At 40.0% G+C, this 27094-nt stretch overlaps 1 protein-coding gene across 1 annotated transcript in view; it reads left to right on the forward strand.

Moving 5' to 3' along the window:
• Positions 1 to 27094, forward strand: part of LOC122805891 (troponin T, cardiac muscle isoforms-like) — an 859218-nt gene that overhangs the window by 811435 nt on the left and 20689 nt on the right. The window contains exon 15 of the mRNA XM_044076139.1: positions 16674 to 16679. Coding sequence (XP_043932074.1) covers positions 16674 to 16679 — 6 coding nt within the window. The remainder of the gene's footprint in view (positions 1 to 16673; positions 16680 to 27094) is intronic.

Here is a 27094-nt window from a genome sequence, read left to right on the forward strand (position 1 = left end):
CACGAGCCAGTTGGGAGACCTCGAGCTTTGGTAAACGGCTGAGTTGGAACTGAGGATCAGTTCCAAACCTATCAATAAAGAATGAAGGCAAGATAGGACATCACATTAAAGTTTAAAATTATTAGATTAGATTATTATTATCTTTATCACCTCACCCAACCACATACTCTTTACCTTTCACAACCTTATCATTCAACCAACCACCTGAACTCCCCACTGCCACAATCACACACTCCTATCTCCCCCCATCTTTACCCAATAACACAGCTCTACACCTTCTCATTCAAAGTTTTCACCTCTCAGAAAAATTATATCCCTTTAGTAACTATACACCCCTTGGCCATCACAGCAGACACAAATCATTTTTTCACCCCTCTCAACTATCTTTTGAACCCCATCCTTCATTTCATTACCAGTCTTTTATCTGGTGATATCCATCCCAACCCCGGCCCCTCCTCATCTTCCTCCTCTCACAAGCCTATATTCTTTACTTCTATTAACTCACAAAGTATAGTGAATAAAGTTCCAATCCTCCATGCATGGCTTAGCTATAACATACCTGACATTCTATCTATCTCAGAAACATGGTTAAAACCCTCTATAAAAGATTCTGAAATAACCCCACCCACCTATTCAATCATCAGAAAAGACAGGACCCAAAAGAAAGGCGGTGGAGTTGCTCTCCTATACTCGTCTTCCTTGCTAGTCACCCCATATGACAAACCTATTCCTACATTTAATAATGCTGAAATACTCCTTTCTCTCCTACAAGTTAACAAGCACAAACACATATGCCTAGCATCCCTCTACATTCCCCCAGGGATAATATTTCTACACTCGAAAACATTCTCTCTTGGCTCTCTGATAACATAAGCAATGAAACCATAATCCTAGGAGATGTAAACATTAATTGGACCTCCATTCAGTCTCCAACCAATCATCTTAACATCAATCTATATAACTTTTCCCAACTAATCAACACCATAACCCACCCATCAAAGGACCCCTCCAGTGGCACCATCCTTGACTGGATTCTAGTGTCACACCCCCATTATTTTTCTGATAGCGGTACACTACCTGACCCTCTTAGTGATCATCTGCCTACTTTCACTCACCGACTCCCCTGCATCTCCTATTGCACCCACAACTACATCACTACCCGCAATAACAAAAGTTTCAACCCATCAATCTTCATAGATTCCCTAAAGGCAATCAATTGGAACAATCTAAAGACACTGCCCTTAGAAGAAGCAGTTGCCCACTTTAACTCCACCTTCTTAGGAATACTTGATTGCCAAGCCCCACTAAGAACAAAAAGAATAAAAATAAAATCTGCCCCATGGCTAACCAAAACCACATTATCAGCTATGCGCCTTAGAGACAAAGCCTGGGGACTCTACCTGAGAAATAAGACCTCAGAACAACATATTGCATATAAAACCCTTAGAAATAAAGTTAAAAAGCTAATTATCTCTGACAAACAACAATACTTCTTCTCACTCCAAAACAATAACAAAACTAACCCCAGAGATTCTGGAAGGGATCTCCACCCTTCTTAACCCTAGCAAACCTCATACCCCAACCCCAGACCCAAATATCCCAGACTTGGATTTAGCTACACAGTTCAACTCCTTTTTTATCAACTCCATTAGCAAACTCACCTCCTCCTTTACAGGCCCCACCTCACCTTCTAAGACACCCCTTCCTTCTACTGCAAATAACCCTATCCCCAATTCTATTTCACCCCACCTATCTTCCACCTTAACCACCATTCAGACTCCCCCTCCACCTGTACCCCCCTCTAATTCTTCCTCTCTCCATCCTTCTCTATTTTCACTAAAACCTATACCCACGGCCACTATAAAGAAACTCCTTCAGAAACTGAAGCCATGTACTAATGCCCCTGACAATATTCCCTCCTACTTCCTACGTATAGCAGCAGATGCTATTGCTTATCCTATTAGCATCTTAATCAATCGTTCCATCCATGAATGCATTGTACCCCAATTGTGGAAGCAAGCATTCATAATCCCCTACATAAAGGAGGCAACAATTGCAACATCAGTAACTTTCGTCCCATTGCTATTCTGTCCCCCATTTCTAAACTTCTAGAAAAGTGTATACACCTTCAACTTCTGCCACATCTCTTAGACAACAACCTGCTAACCCCTACACAACATGGATTTAGGCCAAATCATAGCACTATGACAGCCCTGTTGTCCTTCCTTGAGACTGTTAACACAGCACGTGATTCCGGTCACATTGTCTCCACCTTACTACTTGACCTCTCCAAAGCCTTGACACCATTTCACATAACTTGCTCTTAACCAAACTGTCAGAACTTAACCTCACTTACTCTACCATAAACTGGTTCTCCAGCTATCTATCAAATAGATACCAAGCTGTAATATGGAAAAAGGCCACTTCCCCATTCCTTAGTACCCTTACTGGAGTTTCTCAAGGTTCTATTCTTGGTCCCCTCCTCTTTAATATATTTATCAATGATTATCACAAATCTATCCCATTTGCAAACATCATCCAATATGCAGATGATTCAACCATCATCTGCTCTGCCACCTCCCCCTCTCTGCTCCAAAAACTTACTCAGGAAGCTTTTTCAATTACTGAACATTGGATGAAATCAAATCACTTAGCACTCAATGCCTCCAAAACAAAACTTATGGTATTTACTCCCTCAAAATCCACTTCCTTCGACATGAACTCATTCTCAATTACCAGCCAAAATAACTCACCCCTTGAAATAGTGTCCGAAACTAAGCTACTTGGTGTACAGATTGACAATCAGCTTAGTTACAACTCACATCTTCAACTAAACATTAAAAAAACCCATCAAAAACTAGGTATGCTATACCGTCAGAACCAATACCTTACAAGTTCTTCCAAAATCACACTCGCTTCCTCTTTTCTCATCCCCTCTCTTCTCTATGGGGCTCCATTATGGACCAGTCTTCAGACTTCTCTAAAAAAACAGCTTTCCTCCTGCTATAAAAAAGTTGCCAAATTCGCCAATAGCCATAGGTCCACTACTCATCACTGTTCCTCTCTCCATAAACTAAACTGGCTCGAATTACCGAATCAACTCATATATATACAGCTGACTTTTGCTTACAAGCTCATCCTTAGCCCCTCTCTCTGTCCCTCCCTGTCTTCCGCCTGCAAAATGCACCTACCTAACAGAGTCTTAAGGTCTAACAATCAAAACCTACTACAAGTACATAAACCATCTCATCCCCCAGGTAAACACCTACTATCTTTTAATCTTGCTCGTCTCTGGAACTCACTTCCACCATCCATTCGTACCTCCTCTAACCAGTACATGTTCAAAAAATCTCTTCATTCATACCTAAGATCCCAATGGGATTGTTCTTGCTCCCTCCCCTCATAATTCTATGTTATCCCATTCTTCTTCCCATTCTTCTTCCCATATACGATACATAACTCTTCCTATCTAAGCTTACGTTCCCTCAGAATACCTACCCTGTAATGCAAGTCTATACAACTTCTTTGAATGCATAAAACATTACTCTTTTAACTTATCCCCTGACATTTAATCCACATCAGATTGCATTGTTTTGAATGCTTCTTGAATTTTTGAACCTAAATGTATTAAATGTTTTTATCTTTTACTCTGTATAAGTATTATTGTAATTTTGCATGTACCTGTTTTTGTCTGTATTTGGAGCTTTTCTCCCCAGGACTCCATTGAAAACGGGTTCTTTTGGCCCAATGGACTATCCTGGTAAACCAACTGCAAATAAATAAATAAATAAATAAATTAGAAGTAAATAAGAGAGAGAGAGAGCATTTTTTGTGGTATATCAGTACATTTACTAGAACAGTATATAATTCTGTTTTATTTAAAGACAGCCAGTCACTTTTTCCTTAAGGCTAAAACCTAAATATTTTCTGAAAGCGTACAAGCTGCTTTTCATATATAAGAGGGTAATAAAGGTAAGATAACGGCAGAAAGAAATTAGTTTGAGTAAGAGCACATGCTGTAACATGTACTTTAGCCCAGATATCCTTAATTTTAGGTTAGGTAATTCCTGTGGGTGCAGCTGATGATTAGGGACAAATGTTCCTATCAGGAGGGTTAAAATTATTATTTGAAGATGTACACAGTTTTGTGTGTTTGTTTTATGTTATGGGGGTGTTCTGGGGGAGAATATTTTTTGCAGGTTTTCATTAAAACAAAAAGTCTTGTAAAATGGGACAAAGGTTCAAACTGAAATGACAAGAAACAACTGTATAAAGAATCAACCTGCCAAACACTAGTGGGAACACGTAACACAAAAGCTGGAAATAGACATTTAAAAAGCTCACATATATAATAGGTGGGTATAATAACTTTGGTACATGAATGGCCTCACAGGTATAGACAAAAAGATATAGGTTCTGAATTATAAGATTTGTGGTAGTAAGGGGCTACTGGCAAGGGAAGAAGATTATACTGGCATGTACAGAACCATATAAGATAGACGAACTATGATACAACACTCTTCATGACCAGTAAAACAGATGGTATACTAGCACCAAGCACAGTCACTTTTATTTAAAACAAGCAGTACAAAAAGTATCTCCTCTAGCGCCTTGGCTATAAAACCCTTTACAGAGTAGACTATTTTCTTTCATCTTATACCTTATATACATTACATCAGGCTCATTAAACAATTATTCAATTAAAATAACTACATTTTGCCTGCATAAAACATTTCCAATGAAGTTCCTTATTAAGCAACAAAGGACATAGTATTTTGTATTTTAAAATAAAAATAGCCTCTTTCTTTCTTAAATCATTTTAGTACCTTCTGGAGTTCTAAATTCATCATTTAACTGCTCTAAAAATGCAGCTTGCAATCCCCCCCGGGTCTCCATTATGTCATATGTTAAAGTGTTCTGCTATAGGACTAAACTGTTTGTTTTTCTTTATGTCCCTAACATGTTCTTTAAGTCTAGTAGCAAAGCTTCACTTGCTCTCCCCTGTATAATACAACCCACTGGGACATTTTAATACTGAAAGTTCCCTGTGCATCTACAGATTTCCCATTAATACTAGGGAAGTTGTTCACCACATATTGACAAATTGTATAAGTATTACAAGGAGATGTACCCTTAAGTGTAACATCCATTTCTCTCTCAACATTTTTTGGAAGATCGTGCAGTAATAAATACATCAGGTAATAGACCACTGGTAACATACAAAAGAGGCCCTAATTTGAAAGCACATATAGAGGACCCTTGTAGATCACAAAAGGCACTCCTGGGGGGATGTTTAAATGTGGGTGATGCCATTATTGCCATTACATTAAGACAGGCAAAGAAGTTGTATAAGTGGTATTTTTTATACCATAAAAGGTAGATTTAATTGCGATTCCCAAGGGGTGGTGTACCTCACTTTATGTTGACAATGTATGGGTTTTTATATAGGGGAAAACCGAGCGTTCTTTTAAGCAGAGGGTATATGAACACCTATATAATGTCAACAAGAACAATTGTACTAACGCTCTAGCTAGACATGTGGATGAATTTCCAACACATAGCTTTGAGTTTACCATCATTGAGCAGATTGGTAAGAACATTAGGGGTGGCCCTTGGGAACTGAAATTAGAACAACTCAAACTAATATGGCAAATGCGAAGAAATGCTCACATCTTTCCTGGACTTAATTAATCTTGTTCCATTAAATGCCTTCTTAAGTTAAAGGCTTTAGAAAGATTATACTAGTAAAGTATCTAGTTATGTTGTTTTTATATAAGTATGTCATTATAATAATCATGTTTTTATTTAAATGCATTTTAGCTGGTTTGTATGTAGATATGAATGATTTTTATTGTTGTGTGACCTATTGTTGGTGTATATTTAGGTAGTAGTATTGTCAGCGAACATTGATTTTTTCATTTTTTATATGTGCATTGACTTACATAAATACTGACAAACTTTCTAGTTTAGGTCGATTAACATAGATGTTTTATTTTCTGTGCTGGTCCCTTTTCTTTCTTATACACATACATATTAATAAGGTGTTTATTTACATACACACACACACACACATATATATATATATATATATATATATATATACATATATATGTGTGTGTGTGTGTGTGTGTGTATAGTTTTATACATTTTTTATATATTTAATGTATATAGCTTTAAGAGCTAATTAAGTTGTGTTACACTAATTGGAATGGTTATATAATGATTGATTAGTTGGGATAAATTTGTCTGAAGAAGTACAAGGTATTGTCTTTACGAAAGCGCAAACAATAAATATTTATTGGATTTTTACCAGTTTTACCATCATTTGAATATTTTCTTCTCTCTCAACATTTGGTCTCCTGAATCTCCCATGAACCAAAACATTTTTAGATTTCTTCCTCTACTATAAGAGAAACTCAATTTAATATCTTTCAAAAAGGCTAAATCCCTTTTGACAATCGTCCAGTAATACTTTATGATATTTTCTAATATCTTAGAGAAAACAGTGTACTTCGATACATAATATAGGTTACTTCTATCCTTCTAAACTTCATTACCGTTGGTGTTGTATCTCTTATAGTTCACACCATACTTTTTGTACTTGCCATTTACTCTAAGGTACCCTTCCCTCACTTTGTCCTCTTCATATCTCCTCTGTATAAACATTTCTATGCTTTTATTCATTTCTTTATTGCACTCTTGTGCTTCACTATATAATCTTTTAATTCTTAATAATTCCCCATATGGTATAGTGGCTGTAGTATGTGGGGGATGACAACTGGTCCCATGCAACAAATAATTCTGTTGACCTAATTTCCTATAAATACTAGTTTTCAACCTCCATCTTTCTGTCTTTCTATAGTTATATCTAAATAATTAACCTTTGTGCCTTTCTGTAAACCATCAAATTATATCCCAAACGTATTGGCATGTAGGTCTTAGATAAACCAATCTGGTACATCAAATCCCCTTCTGGAAACAAAAGTCAAATCATCAATGAACCTGAATTATTTTATAACACATTTTCTAAAGAAATCACTTCTATAAATATACAGGTTTTCAAAAAAACCCATAAAAAGGTTGGCAAACATGGGGGCAAATGCTGTCCCCATGGCCATGCCACACCTTTGCTGATACAAACACACATCAAATTCAAACATATTATTTTCTAAACAGAATGAAATTAATTCCAGCACATACTGAGTCCCGGGGCTATCTCCTAGGAAAGATTCCACACCCTCAATTCCATCCTTATGTTTAATGTTAGTATATAAACTAACTACATATACCACTAAAAATAAATTTCTTTATCCCATTGTATTGAGTTGACCTTATCTAAGAAATCAAAGGCATCCTTAATGTATGATGGCAATTTCACTACTTCTTGGATTAAATATTGATGCAAAAAAACAAGCAATGTTGTAAGTGAAATACCCACATGTGGAGACAATTGGTCGGCCTGGAGGATTTCTTAGACTTTTGTGTATCTTGGGCACACAAAAAACTTTGCCATTGTACTGTTCTTATTTTGAAATTTATGCTGTACATTTTCCTGAGTAAAATAATTTAACCTTAAACCTTTGTATATCAATTCATCACATTCTTTCAAAGCTCTATAATAATCACTAACTTCTACTTTTTATGTACTTTTTTGTTGCCCAAATGATGAGTACACATGTCTAAGTATTGTGTGTAATGTAACCCTACAAGTTATACTGGCATGTATTTATATTTCACCTAAAACTGCTACTATGGAGACTAAAATAATCAGCTTTCAGCAGTGAATATTACTTACAGATGGGGACTGAAACTTGATTAACAATTGTGAGGATATATCTGGGGAAACTAGAAGAGAAAATATAAAAAGGAGGATAGATTTCGGAAGACATTTATGAAAATATTTGGTGTGGAATATGTGAATTTAGTACATAACTAAGATAAACATATGTGTTAGGTCTCTCCCAAAGACATGGATTGGGGGAAGGTAGGAGGGAAGTTGAGGAAGAATGAAAATGGACAATACAGATGTATAGTTATGGTGAATACATACCTTTTATGTCTGATATTGTCATTGTCATTTGTTCCTTAATGAACAGGAAAGAGTCCCCGGCTACAGAAACCTTGGGTGGCCCTCATGGAAGGATGCTCCTGACAATCACAGAACTGAATGCTGCTCTATTTCTGGAAATTATATCCAATTTTTAATGAGAAGTAAAATGACCATTAGACCATGTGGCAGCTGCACAAATGTAATCAATGGAGACTCTAGCCCAAAAAGCAGCTGATTTAGCCACTGACTTAGTTAAATAAGCTTTTGATTGTCTTGGTAAGGTAAGGCTTTTCAAGGAATAAACACAGAGAATACAATCTGTTATCCATTTAGCTGGTGTAGATTTTGAAACTGTTTTATCCATCTTATTGGAGAAGAAGACAAACAGTTGATCAGTTTTTCTAAGTTTCTTAATCCTATGAAGGTAATGAAGTTGCCTAAGGATGTCTAAAAGATGAAGGGTATACCCTGCTTTATTGTCAAATTTGGGAAAGACAACTGGTAAATTGATCACTTGACTGATGTTAGATTCAGAGACTATATCAAATATGGTGGTTTTGGAGAGTGCTTGGAGTTCAGATACTCATCTTGCTGAAGTGATAGCCACCAAAAAGACTGTTTTCCAAGACAGAAACTTAAGATCTACTTTAGCTGAAGGCTCAGATGGTGGATGTAACAATGTCTGTAATACTAAGGTCAGATCTCAAGGTGGAGTGGGATCTCAAATTGGAGGTCTCAGTAAAAATATACCTTTTAGAAAAGCTTTACATAACTTGGATGAAGCTAAAGCAGAAGCATCAGCACCAATGTCATAGTTGGAGATGGCTGCAAAATAAACTTCGATTAAGGAGAAACTTGCTCCAGTTTGAAAATGGAGGAAAGGAAACCTAAAATAGCCAGAAGTGAAGCAGTGAAAGAATCCATGTCTCTCTCATGAGACCATAAGGAAAACCTTTTCCATTTACTTTTATAAATCTTTCTAGTTGAAGGTTTGTGAGACAAGAAAAGAATTTGGCAAACTGAGGTGGAAAGTCTGGATTGTCTAGCCATCACTGGAATTAGAGAAAACATGCAGTCAACTTGAGGCCTGTAATATCCAGATGAATCATCCCTGAGGGGTGTGACAGGATATCTGGAGTGGGATCCAGTGTCCAAGGAGGTCCTACTAGATGAGACCACATGAAGGGGAAACCACACCTGCTGAGGCCAGTTGGGAGCAATGAGGATTACTTTGCTCTTCAACTCCTTGAGGGGGAATTAACGTAAAGAACCTGCTGCATTTGTTGTTGGGAGAGATGGAGGAATGACCCCATTTGTGGTATATCATATTTGCCACTGATTGATTGAGATACTACTTGTGAGGCGTCAAATTGATCCTGCTCGACTTTTCCGATAAGACATTGCCCTTCCCCCACTATGTGCACTGCTACCAGAAAGCAGTTGGAGGAGATCGCCCACTGCCACACTCACATTCCTTCTTGGTATAAGGGATAGGATCTGCCCCCCGCTGTTTTTCCTGATGTAACAGATGTATCAGACTACTGACATATTGTCCTTTTGAAGAGCAATTGTTCCTAATGGGAGAACTCTGAAGGGCCTCCAATGCCAGAAGCACCGCTCTCATCTCTAGTACATTTATATGCAAATTGGTCTCTTCTGGGAACCATGTGTCTTTAACTGTCCATTCCAAGGCATGCCCCTCCTCACCCCAACTGGGAGGCATCCATGGTCAACATGGAGCTCAGGGAGGAAGAATAAATGAATTCCATTGACAAATCTCTTTGGAGTATATCCACCACAACACAGATTTTCTGCAAACCTGAGATAATTTTATTGGATGTTGTAAGGGATGCCGATGAAAAGACCACTGCACTGCTAGAGTCCATTGAAGAGTTATCATATGAACATGAGCAGTTAAAGTTATTGCAGCAGCCATCGACCCTAGGTATTTGAGTACCATTCTTGCTGGGGGAGATGGATGAGAAAGGGGTCCCTATTAATTTGATGAAACTTTAGCTTGTCAAACTACAAAAGATTGACAACTAAAGATTGAAAGAGCCAAACTGCAAACGGCCAGCTAAGCAAATTCTTTCTCAGGGAAATAATTTGCTTAGCCATTGAAAGGAATTTGCCCTTTCCCCAATGTGGTGCAATCTCAGAGTTAGTATATTTAGTTGGGGGGGCACAGCCCCCAACTTAATTCATGTTGAAAGGATTTTGTTTTGTGAAACGGGCAAGCGAATTCTTTCCATGGGAAAAAATTTGCTTAGCTGATTGTTCGCGGTTTGCACGTTTCGATCTTTAGCTGTCGATCTTTTGTAGTTCGACAAGCTAAAGTTTCATTAAATTAATAGGGACCCTGAGAAAGTACCTGTGTGACACGCAATTTCAAAGTATGAACTCTAGTTTAAGGCAGAAGAGCTAGACAATTGACTATATCTACACAAGCCCCTATAAACTCCAAGACTTGAACTGCTTGAAGTTGTGACATGGCCAGATGTATTGTAATTCCCAGAGATTGAGATAACTGGAGTAAGTAATCCCTGGCTTTTTCCAGAAGATGTCTAGTCAGTGAGGTAAGGAGATAATCATCTAAATAAGGAAACACTCTATATCCATGCAGTTTTAGATGAGCTGCTACCGCTGTCATGGATTTGGTAAACACCCTGGAGGCTGTGGTGAGAACAAAGGGCAGGGCTCTGACAAGCCCCAGCCAGAAGTGTAGGTACCTTTGAGAGCGGCTGTTTATTTTGATGTGATAATATGCGTCTTGAAGATCAAGAGAGCACATCCAGTCGTCCTTCTGTAGGAGAAGCAGAACGGACTGAACCATGACCATCTGCAATTTAGAATTCTTTACAAAGTGGTTCAGATAACTGAGATCCAGAATGGGTCTCAAGTCCCCTGTTTTCTTTGGTACTAAAAAGAACCTTGAATAAAGTCCAGATCTTCTTTGGTATGGAGGGACCTCACAGATTACTTTTTTGTCTGGCAACTTCTGGATCTCTACAGCTGCCAACTCCCTCTGATTGGGTGGAACATTGGGGAGACATTTTCTTTTCCTTTGGGGAACTTGTAAAAAGGGAATGAAATATCCTCTGGATATGAGCCTTTACACCCATAATTTTTTTTTGTGATGGCTATCCAGGCTTTTAGTTCCAAGGACAAGCACCCCCTGACTTTCTCCAGAGAGGGACACTCGAGCAACCTTTTGGGAGCGTTGTAAGGATCTGCCTGAGGAAGAATCTTGAGGCTCTTGATTCTGCAGACCCCCTCTACCATGTGGGTGGCATCTTCCATTGTAGCTATTTCCCCATCTGATTCTGGTAAAAGTCTTTGGGTGATTCTTGGAAAGGTCATTGAGATTTCCAGAACCACATCATTTTACCACTGTACAGATTACTAGAAAAGTGTCTTTGAAGGGCAGAAAAGTGGATTCCCATGGCAGACAAAGTCTTTCCTTCCTTCTCACTGTGGGAGAGATTCTTTTTAACTGTTGGCCCAAACAAAGAAGATCCATCAAAAAAAGCATTGATGAATGACACCTGGGCTCAGCAAAATTGCACAACCACATCCAGGCATGTCTCCTAATGGCTATGCGTGAACTGGCAGCATATGAGGAACCTTCAGCTGCATGTGAGATTAACCACATGGAAGTGTTAGTAATGGATTTCAGGGTGGCCAGTCATGAGGAGAAGGACATCTGTTCCTCTATGGACATGGACTATGTCTCTCTGTAACCCAGTGAAATGCACCAAATAATTCAGCAACAGTAATGCAAAGGTCACGGATGCATACATTGTCTTCCCAAGCCTGCCCAGCACCCTAAACTCTCTATTAGGGGGATGGACAGAGAAGTTCTATTCAGCCATCTCCTTCTTATTGGCTGCCCCAACAACTATGGCATTTACAGGGGTACCCTTGGTCCAGTGTTGTCTGTCAGTAGTAGCACTCAAAATCTTGTCTGGGTGTTTGGGGATCGGTTCTATAGAGTCCATTTCCTTCCATGCTCTGCAGGAGCCAAGGTCTTTAAGCATCTACAGGCAGGGTAACCCAAGACATAGATGGTCCACACCTGAAGGCTTCCAAGAACACTGATTCCTCCTGAGAAGGGGTTTGGGAATACCAACTACCTTTCTGGCATAGGATCTCTAAGGTGTCTCCAAATGAGACATCTTCAAGTGAAGTTCTAACGGACCCTCCCCCTTCATCAAAGTCAGTGTCTTCTGTGAGGTACTCCTGCTGGGAATCTACGTGCCTCCTTTTGCACAACCTCTTCTGAGGAACCTCCTAAGTGGGATGTTCTAGGAATGTGTCAGAAGCAGCAACAAGTTCCCAGGTGGGAACTGTTTGGAAGCTCATATGGGTCAGTTGTCGCTGAGGTGTAGGATGAGAAGACTCAGACACAGGATCTGAAGACGGAACAGGGAATGGATCTGAAAAAGCAAGAGTTGAAACTACTGTGGGGTACGAGAAAACCCTCTCCACTACTTCGAAGGGAGAGGGACCAGGAGAAACACAGGACAATCCTACATGAGCCAAAACTCTTGCAGCAGACAATCCAAGGCCCTCCCTGACCTTCCACTCCCAGGGAGGAGTTGGAGCCAAGCTGTCCAACACTGAAGCTCTGACAGGAAGTGATGGCTCTAAAAGCTGTGGAACAAAGTCAACCCCTTGGGTCTGATGCTAACGCTTTGGCTCCAAGAACCATTGTTTTCCAAAGGAGTTGGATCAGACTGGATGAGGGAAGTCACTGGAGTGGCAGATAGAAGAATCTTTGACTCTCGGGGATCTCAAAACCGAGGGCTCTGAAACAGCAAGTCATTTCAGAGAAAGAGCAACTTACAGGCTGGAAAGAGGGTTTAAGGCTCACAGATGCAATGGGAGACAGAGCCAACAGGACCCCCATCTGGATCTGTGCTCTGAGAAATTTTCTCATCATCCTATCTACCTCCAACTCGGAAAGACTTCAAGAGGACCTAATGGAAGAGGAAGTGGATGGTGTCCTGGACAACTTTTTGGGAATCTCTTGAAGAAAAGGAGACCTCAGTCTCAAGGATACTGGCTCCTGTGAAAATCTTGGAGTACAGAATCAAGGATATTTGGCAATGGCAGGTGTCAGATCTGAAGGCTTCAGATATGAACTCTTAAAACCTTCTTGTGTGGCTCCAAAGAAGGTGCGATCTGAGGAGAACAAGTAGGTCTGCATTTTTGGTGCTCCCTGGGCTCCTTACATTTTTGAGAGGCAGGTTTGAGCCCCTGCAGAAGAAGTACGTGCAGAAGTAGCTGAGACCAGAAGGAAGCCTTTTAGAATTAACTTGTTCATTCTGTCTCTAATAGCCATAGCATTAAAGGCTGCACAAATGAAGCAGGAGTTGTCCAAGTGTGCTGGACCCAGACAGTACATGCACTCCCTGTGGGCATCAGAGTTGGGGATCTTATGCCCACAGGAATTGTACTTTTTTAAACCGGTAGCATTATCATCCATATTTCAAAACGACAAACAAAGCAGCGACATGAAAGGACAAAGTTTTTGTTTTTTTTTTTAAACAGGAAAGAAGGAAGAGAAAAAAGGCCTAAATACCAGAAGTGGTAAAAGGAGAAATACCTTAAGTTAATGTACAGAAGGAAACAAGCTGTCAACAATGATAGTTAAGATTTACCCAAAATTGGTAACAAAAGTATTTAGAACAGCTTAGAGCAGGTAAGGGCGATAGCATAACTATTATATAAGGAAAAAAAAGGAAACGTATATCTATTCACTCACTGAAGCCCAACAAGGAGCTCAAGCAATTACAACCCTGTCCGATCTTGAAGAGTTTCAAATGAGATATGAGGTAATACAGATAGTCAGGGTCATTATGGGTAAGGGAGGAGCTCAAGAGTCAGATCCTAGAATCTAAAGAAAGTGGTTGAGTCAAATCTGAGGATCGGATCCGAGCCTGTTTGTTGAGGAATGAATGAAAATGCCAACATCAAATCAAACAATTAACAGAAAATGGAAATCAAACTATAAACCAACTGTATTTGAAGTGGTGGATATTGTAACAGAGATAAAATAATTAGAAGTGGGATCTTTAGAAAAGGGTAGGAGCAAATTACATGGAGAAAATGGAAATTGTGGGAACAAAAATGCAGAATAATGTTTTGGAGGAGTGAGGTTTAAAGGAAGACACAAATTGATCAATTTATGTAATATTGGATTGATGATTACACAAAAGAATATATGTGATGTATAATGTTTGTAAATGGGAATATATTAATATAGTTTTTTTCTTTTTCATATATAATTGTATGCTTGTCTATGTATTATGTGATAATTCAATAAAGGTGTTAAAAATAAAGGACTACTAGGTCCAAAGACCTAAATTTGTTTGTGACATAAATAGGACATGTATCTTAGAAATTCCCGTTCTCTAGAATAGACTCCCCATCCATGTGAAAAAAAGCCCCTCCTTAACCCTATTTAAGAGTAACTCGGACAACTTGATGGGAAGTTTGAAATTCACCCCTGGTCTAGTGGCTAGGTAATAACCAAAAATCATCCCCTATATACATTTTTAAAACATAAAACTCGTGGGTCACATTTGGTTTGCATGGCTAATGTTATAAATGCCCTAGTGATTGTTGGCCTGGTATATACATAGGAAACCTATGAATCTCCTTCCCTTTAGAAAGATGTATACTCCAAATGATATATTTAAAATATCACACAATCACACCAATGTCTTTTCGGGGAAGATCAGTCAGCATTATCATCTATGTGATCATCACAAATTTCACTTTTAGAAAGCTTAGTTTTTTTATTTATTTTTTTGCTGAAGAAGGAGTATTTAAACAATCATGCTTTATTGCCAGCATTATTATATTAAGCCTCTGAAAATAAATTCTCATAGAGCAGAAGTATGCTGAAAAAGACCCACAAGAAGTATGCCATACAATTAATCTGACCTAACTTCAGAAACTGCAGATGGAACACTACAAAAACTACTGTACTCATGTACTCATAGTTAGCACTTGCACGCATGTGTATGTGTGTGTGTGTGTGTGTGTGTGTGTGTGTGTGTGTGTGTGTGTGTGTGTGTGTGTGTGTGTGTGTGTGCATTCACATGACATACATACTGGAACTGTGAATCAGATTCTTGTCTGGTATTGTAATTTTATTATGTTTAAAAGCTTCATACATGTTTCAAACACAAACAAATAACTCTCTAAATCATTTTTTGAAGTTAATATGTAAGTAATTTTTCAAAAATTAGTTTATGTTGCCAGCTCCATTCTCATGAACTAATAAAACCCTGACTGTGACCCAAGTGACCTAAGTTTGATTAGCAGCTTGAGCATCTGCTGGAGATGGTAGGAGGAAGGGAAATGACAAGGACCTTCCTGCTCACCTTTTCCAGGGTAGAGGGTGTGGGATGTACTAGGAACATGGCTGTTTTATGAGCCCCAGTGATGCTGAGATGACTGCTAGTGTTACTGTACTTAGATGGGCAAAGAGGGGCATGTTACCCCATAGATGGTTAATTACACACATGGCGCCACTGCACAACCAAGTGAATTACATAATTAAAGCAACACAGCAGGGACACAGACTAACTGAGAAACTCAGGTGGCCGTAATATGATAGTCCATTGTTTTCGGCACCTCTAAACTAGCCATGAGGGGGAGTTCATCACCCGATAGCCCAGGAGAAGGCACATTCAGAATACCATAAAGAAGCAGTAGCCTCAGGATGACAAGGAGAGATGGTAAAGCCTGAGACCTAAAATCAGCAGTAGTCAGAATAAAAATGAGGTTACACCTAGAGAAGAATTAAAGAAAAAGCATGAGAATGTTTTTATCTTTTTAAAATGCCTAATAACACACCCGTGGCAAAAATATTACAGACCAAACTTGGGTCTTAATTTGATAAAAATACTAACATAGCTTGCTAGATCACAGCATGGGAAGTTAGGAAACTGTCAGTGGCTGAACCTTAAGTCAAAATAAGTAATAATAAGGAAGGTGTCAGACTTTATACACATGCCTTAAGCGCACACGTTCTTCTGAACGAATACATTCATTCTACTTTGAATTCTCTGTCATGGAATAGACATGCATGTTGAATACTTAGGTTACAAGAAAGCTGGCATACTAATTTTATCACTCAGATTTATTCATCAGTCAGCCAGGAAAGAATTACGTATTCCAGTACTCTTCATAAAATTTCAAAAACAGTACAAAAACATAGACTCATAAAAGCTGACTTAATATCTTTTAAAAGTAAGCACTACAAACAGTCACTCCAACACTAGAAGGCTGGGTTACACAAGAAACCAACCCAAGCCCCTTTAAGTTAGATTTCATTACTAGTCAAACTAAACCAGAGACTGCCCAAAGAAACATATATATCACCCCAGACAGATATCATAAATGTGTGGTAACTAAGACAGCTGCTGCATTCATAACCAATTAAAAAAATGAGAAAAGTTTAAATTTATAATTTCATATTTCTGGTTAAGTTTTTTTAAGTTGTAAAGTGATAAGCACTATACACCTGACAAATAAGGTACTATAATGATTAGTGTAACTAATATTTTTTTTCTTCTTATTTTCCTTTGCATATCTTACACACCTACAGAAAAAGGTAAAATAATGATGTTGTGTGGAAACTTTAACTGAAATCACCTTTGTTTTCCTGATCTCACTGTGCAAGCAGGAATGGGCACATTTGACAGTCTGGATGGTAAAATACTGGACCACAGAGTGCACGTGGTTGGCGTTATCCTCACAAATCTGTGAAACTTTAGCCTCTGATTTATAGTAACGCACAGAGTGTCATGGGGCTGCAGGTGGCTGGGGCTAAATTTTAACAGTCATGAGCTCTGAAAGGCTAGACTGGAAATATGATGCTTCTGGTACTCTGAAAAGTGCTGAACAACATTTTGTCACATCAAAATTCATTACGAATTATGCCAAGGTATCCCTGTCAGCTGTTTTGCCCATCACTGACTGCTCAAAATTCTGGCTATAATGTAACTTTTGTTGTGTGAACCTCTTTATATTCTAAAGGTATACTAACCTAGATTACATTTTCCAGAGTGGGTGTTGTGTAGTTACATAAAGTTGAATGTCTAGTACTCATTGCATAACTGGAATTGTGCCTTGCCTAATTTTACCCTAACTCTTCAAGGTTCAGTCATAACTCATAGACGTGTCATACCAGTGTAGATTATTTGCTATTATACTATCACTGGTCATTAACATTCAAAAACGAGCATGCTAACTGGTCAGGCCAAACAGTTATTCAAAAAACTATAGAAATGTACCTGATTTTCCTTGCATTTTCTCCATCCTGTCTCTCTCGTACCTAACACTTCACACACTGAACAAGTACTGCAGTATTTTTTATGAACCTGTTAATGCATTTGGGAAAACCCTGTATTAGCAATATGGTTTTGTAGTACATTTTCCAGAAAAAATAAATAAATAAATAAATGCTACCATGAATCATTTCTAAGGTCTTTGCTCGTCACCATGTCAAAAAATGTCCCAGTTTCAAAGCATGCATTATACAGTGCTCCGCAAGGACAGTGTCAAAAAGCAATCTACAGACAACGAACTGCTGCCAGATGGCACTATGAATCAACAGAAAAATTAATAGTCAGATTTAGAAAGTTTACTTACATGGCCAGGTAAAGGTAAAATGGTCACAGATGAAGTAGCACAATGTGGCCCAAAGCTGATTAACAATGCAGTAGGATACCCTGTGGGATAAGGTCAAATTTATTAGGAAATTCACTGATAAAAACTCAACAGTTTTGTAGGGACTGGCACTGTGAAATGGAGATCACTTGACCAAATGAGTGCAGTAGCAATCATGTTGCATATACTAGTGATGGATGTTCACATACACTTTGACACACCACTATTGTCACAGCTGATAGTCCTGAAAAGGGCTGTACAGCAAAATCCCTACTATTTTTTAAGAAACCGTGTGATACCCGAGACTAGTAACTGCAAGTCCTGGAACAAGGAAACTGAGTGAAAATGTATTACTGTATATAACAAGTCTCAAATTGTGTTTTGTAGCATTTTTCCCCTTACTTAGAGGTATGATGATCTCAGAATTAGGATATAGAAGTCCGGGGCCTGGACTTAACTTCTGTAAAAACAAAACAACTTTAAATGGAGAACAGCAATGATCGACATTCACTGTTTTTCTACTTTCTTTCGCAAGTCCCAGATTTATCATATAGAGGTATATATATTTTTTTACTGTAAATGGGAAGACAATGGGTATAGACAGCAGTCAGAAAGCAGAGAACAACATGCAATGTATCACAAGTTAGAACATGGAGAAAGGAAAAGTGACATGAGAGTGAAGAAGCAAGGGTATAGTATTTGGGGGGGGGGGCACTGGTGCCCATTTTTCAAATTTTTAAGAAGGGCAGTGATCGAACGAAACAAGAGTAAGGCATAACACAGAAAGAGATTATACAGATGGCACTAGGGGCATGCAAACAACCACAAAACTCAGACACAGACCAACAGAGGTGGTGCTGACACAATTGAGGTGGCAAACATAAAAAAGAGACACAGACAGAGAGAGGACAGTTGGTGATGGAGAAGACTGCACCACAAGCTGCCTCTCTACATACTGACACACCCAAACTGAGGTCAGTCACCTCTGTGATCACCATCATGGCTGGAAACAGCCACTGATGGCCTACAGGTCTGAATCAGGTAGCTATGTAACTGTGCCATTTGTATGAGGATGCATGCCAGGCTGTCATTGCAGCTGTCCAGAAACTAGTCCACCAAGGCTGTTACCAGGCTTACCACCTCCTGTCAAGTGACATACTATGACCTACCAGTGGTGCCCTGTGGTGGTGGTGGTGGTGATGATGCTACACTTTCTCCACCAGAGGGCAACATAGAGCCCACCAGGTCACAGTCTGCTAGATGACTTATGTCACCCTGAAGACAGGCTCACCTAGAGACATCCAAAGTACCAGCAGGCAATGATAAGGCAGGTGCATGGTGTGATGCTCATCAATACACAACATCCACTACAGCAGCAAACACTACAAAAATATTAAAGTAAATAAAGATAAGAAAAACAATAAAGGACAAATAAAAATAAAAGAAGACACCAGTAAAAAATGAGAAACACAAAAGTGAAAGCAATATCAGTAATGTATAGAACATTGGTTGGTAGTGCATGCCGTTGAACAGTAAAATGCTATTAATTATACATCAGCAAGTAAATAATATACAGCCAGATAAAGAGATATTACAGCAGTATGTGTGCCTCATGGGTCAGGATTAAATGCTGCTTATTCAATCTCCCTGTATGTAGGGCCCAAGAACAGTGCAAAGGTTGCAAAGAGTGACTACAGGGGACACAGAAGTTGGACTGAACAAGTCCACGAGCCTGGATTGTTCTGCCCAAAGGATCTACCATCTGGTAGCAAGCATGCCCTACAAGACAGTGTGCCCTGCATGTCACCACAATGACCTGGTAATGTGGACACATCCACATATGACAAAATGTATTCCACATGGGCCACAGACAACTGGTGGTATTAATGTACCATGATGCAGGACAACCACCCATTTAATGTCATCTGACAGCCTGTCACATGTATGCCCAGGCTGCCATACTCATGCCCATGTTATGGCAAGTGTAACTGTCACCTGCAGAGGAGTCTGAATAGACAGTGGAACAGTAAACTTGGGCAGACTGACCAAACTACCATGTATGAATGGCAAGGGCATGGCTGTGGACATGGAATAGGAGTGTTGTCCAGTTGATCCAGGGCGTTTGAGTTTATAAATTCTAGGAAATGTTGGGCAAGGGAGTTAGTACTTGAGTAGTTCTCCCAGCTAATGTTTGGGTAATTGAAATCACCCAATATCAGGGTATTTGGTAGGACCTTTATGTTTCCCATAGCTAAACATATTATTGACCAACCTGGCCATAGTTTTTCATTTATGGCCATTGATCAAACACAAACACCCTTTAGGGGTGGCCCCACCCCCTTACTATTGGAAATCTCAGAGCTTCAATGGCAATTTAGAACAGATGCCTTTCACTTTCCTGGATTGAATGAGAACTGCAATATTGTACCAGTCCTTAAAATGAGAAGTTACTTGCGATGATTTATTTGTATGCACCTTTTATGTCAGTTCTTTCTATCTAGCATACTTTATTTAGTACACATAATAAATTGTGTTTTTAACCTATATGTATTTTATAAAGTTAGGATGATTCCACTTTCAGCAATATTATTTATATGTTCAGGATGTCTTTAATGACCTATATAGGCTTCTAGTATAAACCCTTGGAGAAAAATGTCTGGATTTCTTTTGTTAATCCTTAGACATTGTTTACAAGGTTTACCAAGTTATGGCCTGATTTTAAAAAATATATTTATTGCAACACTTGGTCTGGTGTTTAAACACTTTTGCACATTTTTGTATATTTCATCATTCCTTATAATTTTTAAAACTTGTATTTTGATAGTATTTTAAATTAATTATGACATCATTTCTTTTCTATTAACTATATATGGTGTACTTAGGTTATTTTGTTTATTTGTTCTCTGAAGAAGTCGCGCCAGTGAGCACGGCGAAAACGCTTCTCAATAAATTTGCGTTAAGAGCTTTTGAACTACATTTTTTGGCTTTATTAAGCTACATGGTACACTGAGTTTTCTAAGTCTGCTGGAGCAAGGAGACTGTGGTTTTGCGTTTTCCTACTTGGTTTCTGTTTTTCTCGTTTTATTGCCTCAAAATGCCCAGATTCACCAGTTGGACCGGAGAGTACAGCTGAATCTGCCCTTTGGACATGCCTGAATAGATACAGTGAACTGTTTTACTGATTGACTGGTAAGGTCGAATAGAGAGCCTTGTCCTTCTCTACGGTATAGGGGAGTCTAGTGCTAAGGTTTATTAGTACTTGTTATGAGTTTTTAGCAAGTGCCGGGCTGAGAAGTGAATGGTTTGAGTGCTTAAGCTGAAAGTTTGTCTAGTTCCAAGGGAGAAATTGAAGAGTAGACTTTGTGGAGCCGGGAATGGTTATACCCTAGCTAACAGGCGCTGCCCGGCCAGCAAACCGTGCAAATGCAGGTTTTATAGCATAGATAGAAATTAGGCCAAAATGGCCAATAAACTACTAATTTCTGGGATGAAACCACTCCTCCAGGACAGATAGGCTGGTCAAAGCTCCCCTCTCTCACAGGTGAACAGAGAAACTTCCTTCTATACAAGTAAGGTATGGGCAAACACAGAAACTTGTAACACAGCCATGAATTCAGCACTAACCCGAAAACTGGACTATACTAGCTTAGAAAGATGGGAAAACAAGTATATATATATATATTTTTTTTTTTTCAGAAAATAAAGCAGATACAATCAAAAAAAACATTTTAAATGCACAGAAATGGCTATCACACTTGAGTGTGTAGCCTACAAAAGTTAAACAGGTAATTTAAATACAAAAATGACTTTGTTAAAGTGCAGGCAGTAAAATAAGTACAATATGTAGCTGAAACAAGCTTTCTAAATCACAGAAATTCTAAAAAAAAAAATGGCGTTTTAGGCGGAATTAGGTAAAGACAGCAAGAAAATGCAGAAAAATGACACTTAATCACTCAAAGTCTCTCTTTTGTCTCTCTCCTGCTGTAGAACTCTGCAGGACACAGGCAGGAGTTTGCTGAGCTGTATACAAGAGCAGAAACCTCGCAAATGCGGGTTTTATAGCAGGGAAATGATAGAGATAGAAATTATCCCAAAATGGCCAATAAACTACTAATTTCTGGGCTGAAACCACTCCTCCAGGGACAGATAGGCTGCTCAAAGCTCCTCTCTCTCACAGGTGAACAGAGATACTTCCTTCTATCCAAGTAAGGTATGGGCAAACACAGAAACTTGTAACACAGCCCTGAATTCAACACTAACCTGAAAACTGGACTATACTAGCTTAGAAACGCAGGAAAACAAGTATGCTTTTGTTTGTTTTTTTTTCAAAAAATAAAGCAGATACTATCAAAAAAAACACTTTAAATGTACAGAAATGGCTATCAAACCTGAGTATGTAGCCTACAACAGTTAAACAGGTAAGTTAAACACAAAAACTACTTTGTTAAAGTGCTGGCAGTGAAATAAGTACAATATGTAGCTGAAACAAGCTTTTGAAATCACAAAAACTCTACAAAATCGGCGTTTTAGGTGGAATTAGCTAAAGGCAGCAAGAAAGTGCAGAAAAATGATACTTAATCACTCCAAAGTCTCTCTTTTGTCTCTCTGCTGCTGTAGAACTCTGCAGGGCACCAGGCAGGAGCTTGCTGTGTTGTATATAAGCCCCGGATCAACTGGTCAACATCCCCACCAGAGGTGACAACATATTGGACCTGGTCATCACCAACATGGGTGACCGGTGTTCCACACCGGAGGTCAATCCCTTGCTGGTTAGATCTGACCATAAACTAATCACTCTGGATATCCACATTCTGCCCCCACCCCCAGTCAAAAAAACAGCATGAAAAACTTTTCAAAGGCAAACTTCACATTACGTAAGACCGAGGTGGAAAGTTTTAAAGCCCCCATGCTAAAGGATAACGCTGTCCAAGCTGCAAAATCCTTTACTAATGCACCCTACGGGCACCTACAAGAATACACTGATCATGCTATCCCAAGCAAAACCAAGTCTCACTCCTCTAAGAAAAGGAAACTAGTCTGGTGGACCCCTGCCATAAACAAGCTATACAATAGAAGGAGGAAACTAGTACAGAAAAGAGTAAAATCCCAAGAAGGGAAGACATTCCCGATCAGTATCAGCAAGAAATTACAATCCTTCATAAAAATCATCCAAGGCTAGCTTTGAAAAAAAAATTGCCAAGGACTCCAAAGATAATCAAAAGGCATTCTTTAGATATGTCAAGAATCTAAGTGGCAATTCTCAGATATGCTCGGAGTCAGTGCAGAATGGCAGTAAATACAACCGATATAGCCAACATCCTGGCAGACAGGTTCAGTGCAAACTTCACCCCCCTCTCACCCATAAAAGGGCCCATAACCATACCAGAAGAATGCAGTGCCCCTGAAATCACAGACACTCAGGTTAATACCTCTCCAAAGCCAAAAACACAGCATCAATGGGACCGGATGGTGTCCCAGGCTGCATCCTACACAAACTCAAAAATGAACTGACCCCTCACCTAAACACACTGTTCAAACTCAGCCTCTCCACAGGCTACATAAGAGTGGCACACAGCAACGGTGGAGCCACAACAGACCCTGGGAACTATCGCCCTATAAGCCTGACTAGCTTGGTCTGCAAGGCTATGGAGCGCATCATCATGGATCTCATTAACAGAGACATTGGGAACCTCCAAACACTGGACCCTACCCAGTTTGGCTTTGTTAAGGGCAGACCATGCCTCCTAAACCTGGTAGACTTCTTTGAGACAGTTACCAAGCCTATAGACAAGGGAAAGGTGGTCCACACAGCCTACCTAGACCTCGCAAAGGCCTTCAACACCATTCCCCATTCAGGTATTATAAACAAGCTCACCAGCCTGAACATAAACCCCTACGTCACAAAATGGGTTGCCAACTGGCTCACAGACAGAATCCACATGGTAAGAGTTGCGGGAGCTAGGTCCGACTGTAAACCGGTTACAAGTGACATTCCCCAGGGCTCAGTTCTAGGATCCCCCCTATTCGGCATATACTTCTCAGAGGTACAGGCAAGCACATGAGGGCTATGACTGACCAGGTTCGCAGACAACTGCAAACTAGGGGCTATAATTGACTCTCCGGCTGACACAGACATCCTCCAAAAGGGCCTCACTGAGACAGATACCTGGTGTCAAAACCACGGCCTCAAGCTAAATGCCAAAAAGTGCATAGTCATCCCCTTTGGAAAAAACAAAGTACCCACAAACTACCACATAGATGGTAGCCCCCTAAATATGGAAGATGTAATAAGGGATCTGGGGACCCAAGTGGATAGTAACCTCTACTTTGATAATCACATTGCCAAAGTGGTTAGACAATCCTTCTATGTAGCCCACCTAATCACAAAAGGGTTTGCATCCAGATCAAAAAAGGTCATTGTGCCCCTCTAGGCATCACTCATCAGACCCATCATAGAGTACAATGCCCCATTTGGGATGTACCTTACAAGACACCTGCAACAGCTGGAAAGACCACAGAAGTATCTCACCAAGAGGATCACTAACCTCAAACAGATGCCATATGCCCTATGCAGCTCATCTGAAGAAACTCCAGCTGTACTTGGTTGCATACCGCCTAATCAGAGGTGATCTCTGCCTGACATACAAGGCCATGTCCAACCCAGAATTGATGGACATGCTCCACCTAAAGAAAACCATGTCCCCCCGAACCACATGATCTAGGGATCTAAACCTCACCACAACAATAAATATTATGTGCTGGAGGGATAGATTCCTGTCCAAGAGACTTCCCATGCTCTGGAACAAGATTCCAATCTACATTAAGCAGAGCTCCTCGCTAACCCTCTTCAAGAGAAACCTTGATGAGTGGATGGGAAACAGAAAATTTACCCCGGGGATCACTTCAATGGCTCTTCTGGACAGAGGCACAGAGAACTAGCCTAAGGGGGTGGCGAAAGCCAACATGTTCCGGCTAGGCTTATAAATGCCTTCGGGCAGATAGCCTAGTACCTACCTATGAACCTATGAAGTCAAACAGGTTAGGTCAGAAATAGAAGATGACATCAAGAATGGCAGTGGAGCAAACAATGTCAGCCCAGGCACCATCACCGTGCCTACAATGAGAATCCCTGGAGGTAGGACGGACAGTAGAACAGGTCAACCTGCAGGTATTTCAAAGCTATATGGAAAAATGGAGACTGAAGCGGGTCTCTAACAAATATCCAGTTATAGCATTAATGGTTTACGCTTACTTTCTACGTCTGGACAGCTTTGCCTAGTGCCACTGACAAATCAGCTTTTTCTTCTCTATCTCAGCAAATGCGGAAAAACAAAATAAAAAGAAACAAGTCCATGATCCACATATCCTGCATATAGCTGAACACTTACATCCACCTAATTACAAGTAAACTGCTATCAGTAATACTTACTACAGAACTTTAGTTCCCTGCCCCTAACTTTCTCTTCCCACTGGATAAGCAGATTGTGGTGGCACCTCTTCAACTCTCTGTATCAGTGCTTGCACTGCTCAACAGAGCAGGTGATTTCCCTAGCATCATTCACTGCTCAGGTAAGGCAGGGTCAGGCATCCATTTTTTACTAAGGAGGCTCACAGGAGTCCCCCAGCAGACAATCCCTGTGGTCTCTATGCAAGAAGTACAGAAAGATTTGGGTTTCCTTCCTGCACCTTGTGGGAGCTATTCCTCACTCAACTCTCTCAAAAGCCAAGACCACTTCGCAGAGTGCAATCTAGAGCAAAATGGTAGCAGATTCACATCCACACACATTCTCTGAATTATGTTACATGCATCGATGGCCAACAGAACAGTGAAACAGAGCCTGAGGCCATCATATAATTCCACATTACCAAGCACTGTGCCAGGGTTCTATTAGTGGTGAAAACACACTGGCCTACAGGTAGGTATGCAATGCAACCCATATCCTTGTCCATGCTTGCAGCATAGTGCCTTTCAGGGTTACAAGGCTGAGTAATAGTTCATGACCCTGAGTCATGCAGCTTCTTGCATATATGCTATGCACTGTGTGGTCATTAGTACTTGTGCACAGGCAGGCTAGAGCCTTATTATGCAGATCAAAACCGGTACACAATATGTTCAGTCTGCGAATTACAGAGTTTTACCCTACACTGCCTCATTAGCATAACTGCCATTCTGTAAACCCTGAAATTACATGATAAAGTCATGGCCATTACAGTGCTCATCACCCTACAGAAGCAAATTTAACTAGTAGTGGATATTGCTTTTTCTATACAGAAGGGAAAAAAAACATTCTGCATCTGCTGAGGAAAGGGTGCCTGAGATACTTGTAAGTGGTGACTGGATAACAGTAGTTAAAGAAAGGCTTTTCCACATCTTCCTGATAAGGGAGGGGTGTGATGGAGCTCTGTAGTACATTACTGTAGTGCTCCGCAGTTTACAGAACAGTGCAACATATGATGGGGTAAGGAGACATGGGCCATATGCAGGTGGACAAAATGACAACATAAATTTACAGATGTTCTTCATCTCACATTGCTGCAGTCCTTACTTATGGGTAGTCCGCTGTCCTCGGTCGGCCCGAATGCCAAAGTATTAGGCTGACGTCGGTCATGGGCGCCTAGATCTGACATCAGAGCGTCAGGGTATAAAGGCGCATGACCGACGTCATATCCTCAGTCTTTTTTGCCGCATGGTCCGATGCAGAAGCAGAGTTGCAAGTGCCATTCGGCGTTCTGAAATTTTTCATTTTCGGAGTTTCAGACTGATACCAAGTTGGGCTAAGTACCCCGTTGGGGAATATTTTTTTTTCTTGCCTCAGTTACTTACCGGATGTCAGAAAAAGTGAATAATTGTATTTCTTGTGGGAAACAGATACCGCATAGGGATTACCACTCGCTTTGTATTCCTTGTTTGGGACCGGAGCACGGCGTAGTGGTGTCGGTTTTGTGCTAGGTTTAATAAGCGCACTATAAAACGGAGGTTAGATTGCGCTAGGTTAGTCTTTGGCAAGAGGTGTAACTATAATATGCCGTCGGATGTTCCGACGCCTGCTTCTACTAAGAAGCGCAAAGACAAATCTTTAAAACCTAGGCAGGATGATTCGTCCGTTTCGGATGCCGGACCTTTAGAAGCTACAGCTGAACAGGTGGATCCGGCTGAAGTTTCTGTTGAGTCCCAGGGGGAAACTTTGATTTTACAAGATGTGGCCTCTCAGGAGGCAGGCCAGGCTGAAGGGGCCTCTCAGGTTACTATTCCCCCTTCTATGCCTAAGGTGGTTAGGCCTTCCGCTACTGTTTCTAAGGCTCCTTCTAAGGGCAGGTCTGTTTTGCCTTCCTCTGGTGTCAGTTCTGGTTCTTCAG

The sequence above is a fragment of the Protopterus annectens genome, chromosome 7.part0 (assembly GCF_019279795.1).
Source record: "Protopterus annectens isolate FY-2018-M chromosome 7.part0, PAN1.0, whole genome shotgun sequence".
NCBI lineage: Eukaryota > Metazoa > Chordata > Ceratodontiformes > Protopteridae > Protopterus > Protopterus annectens.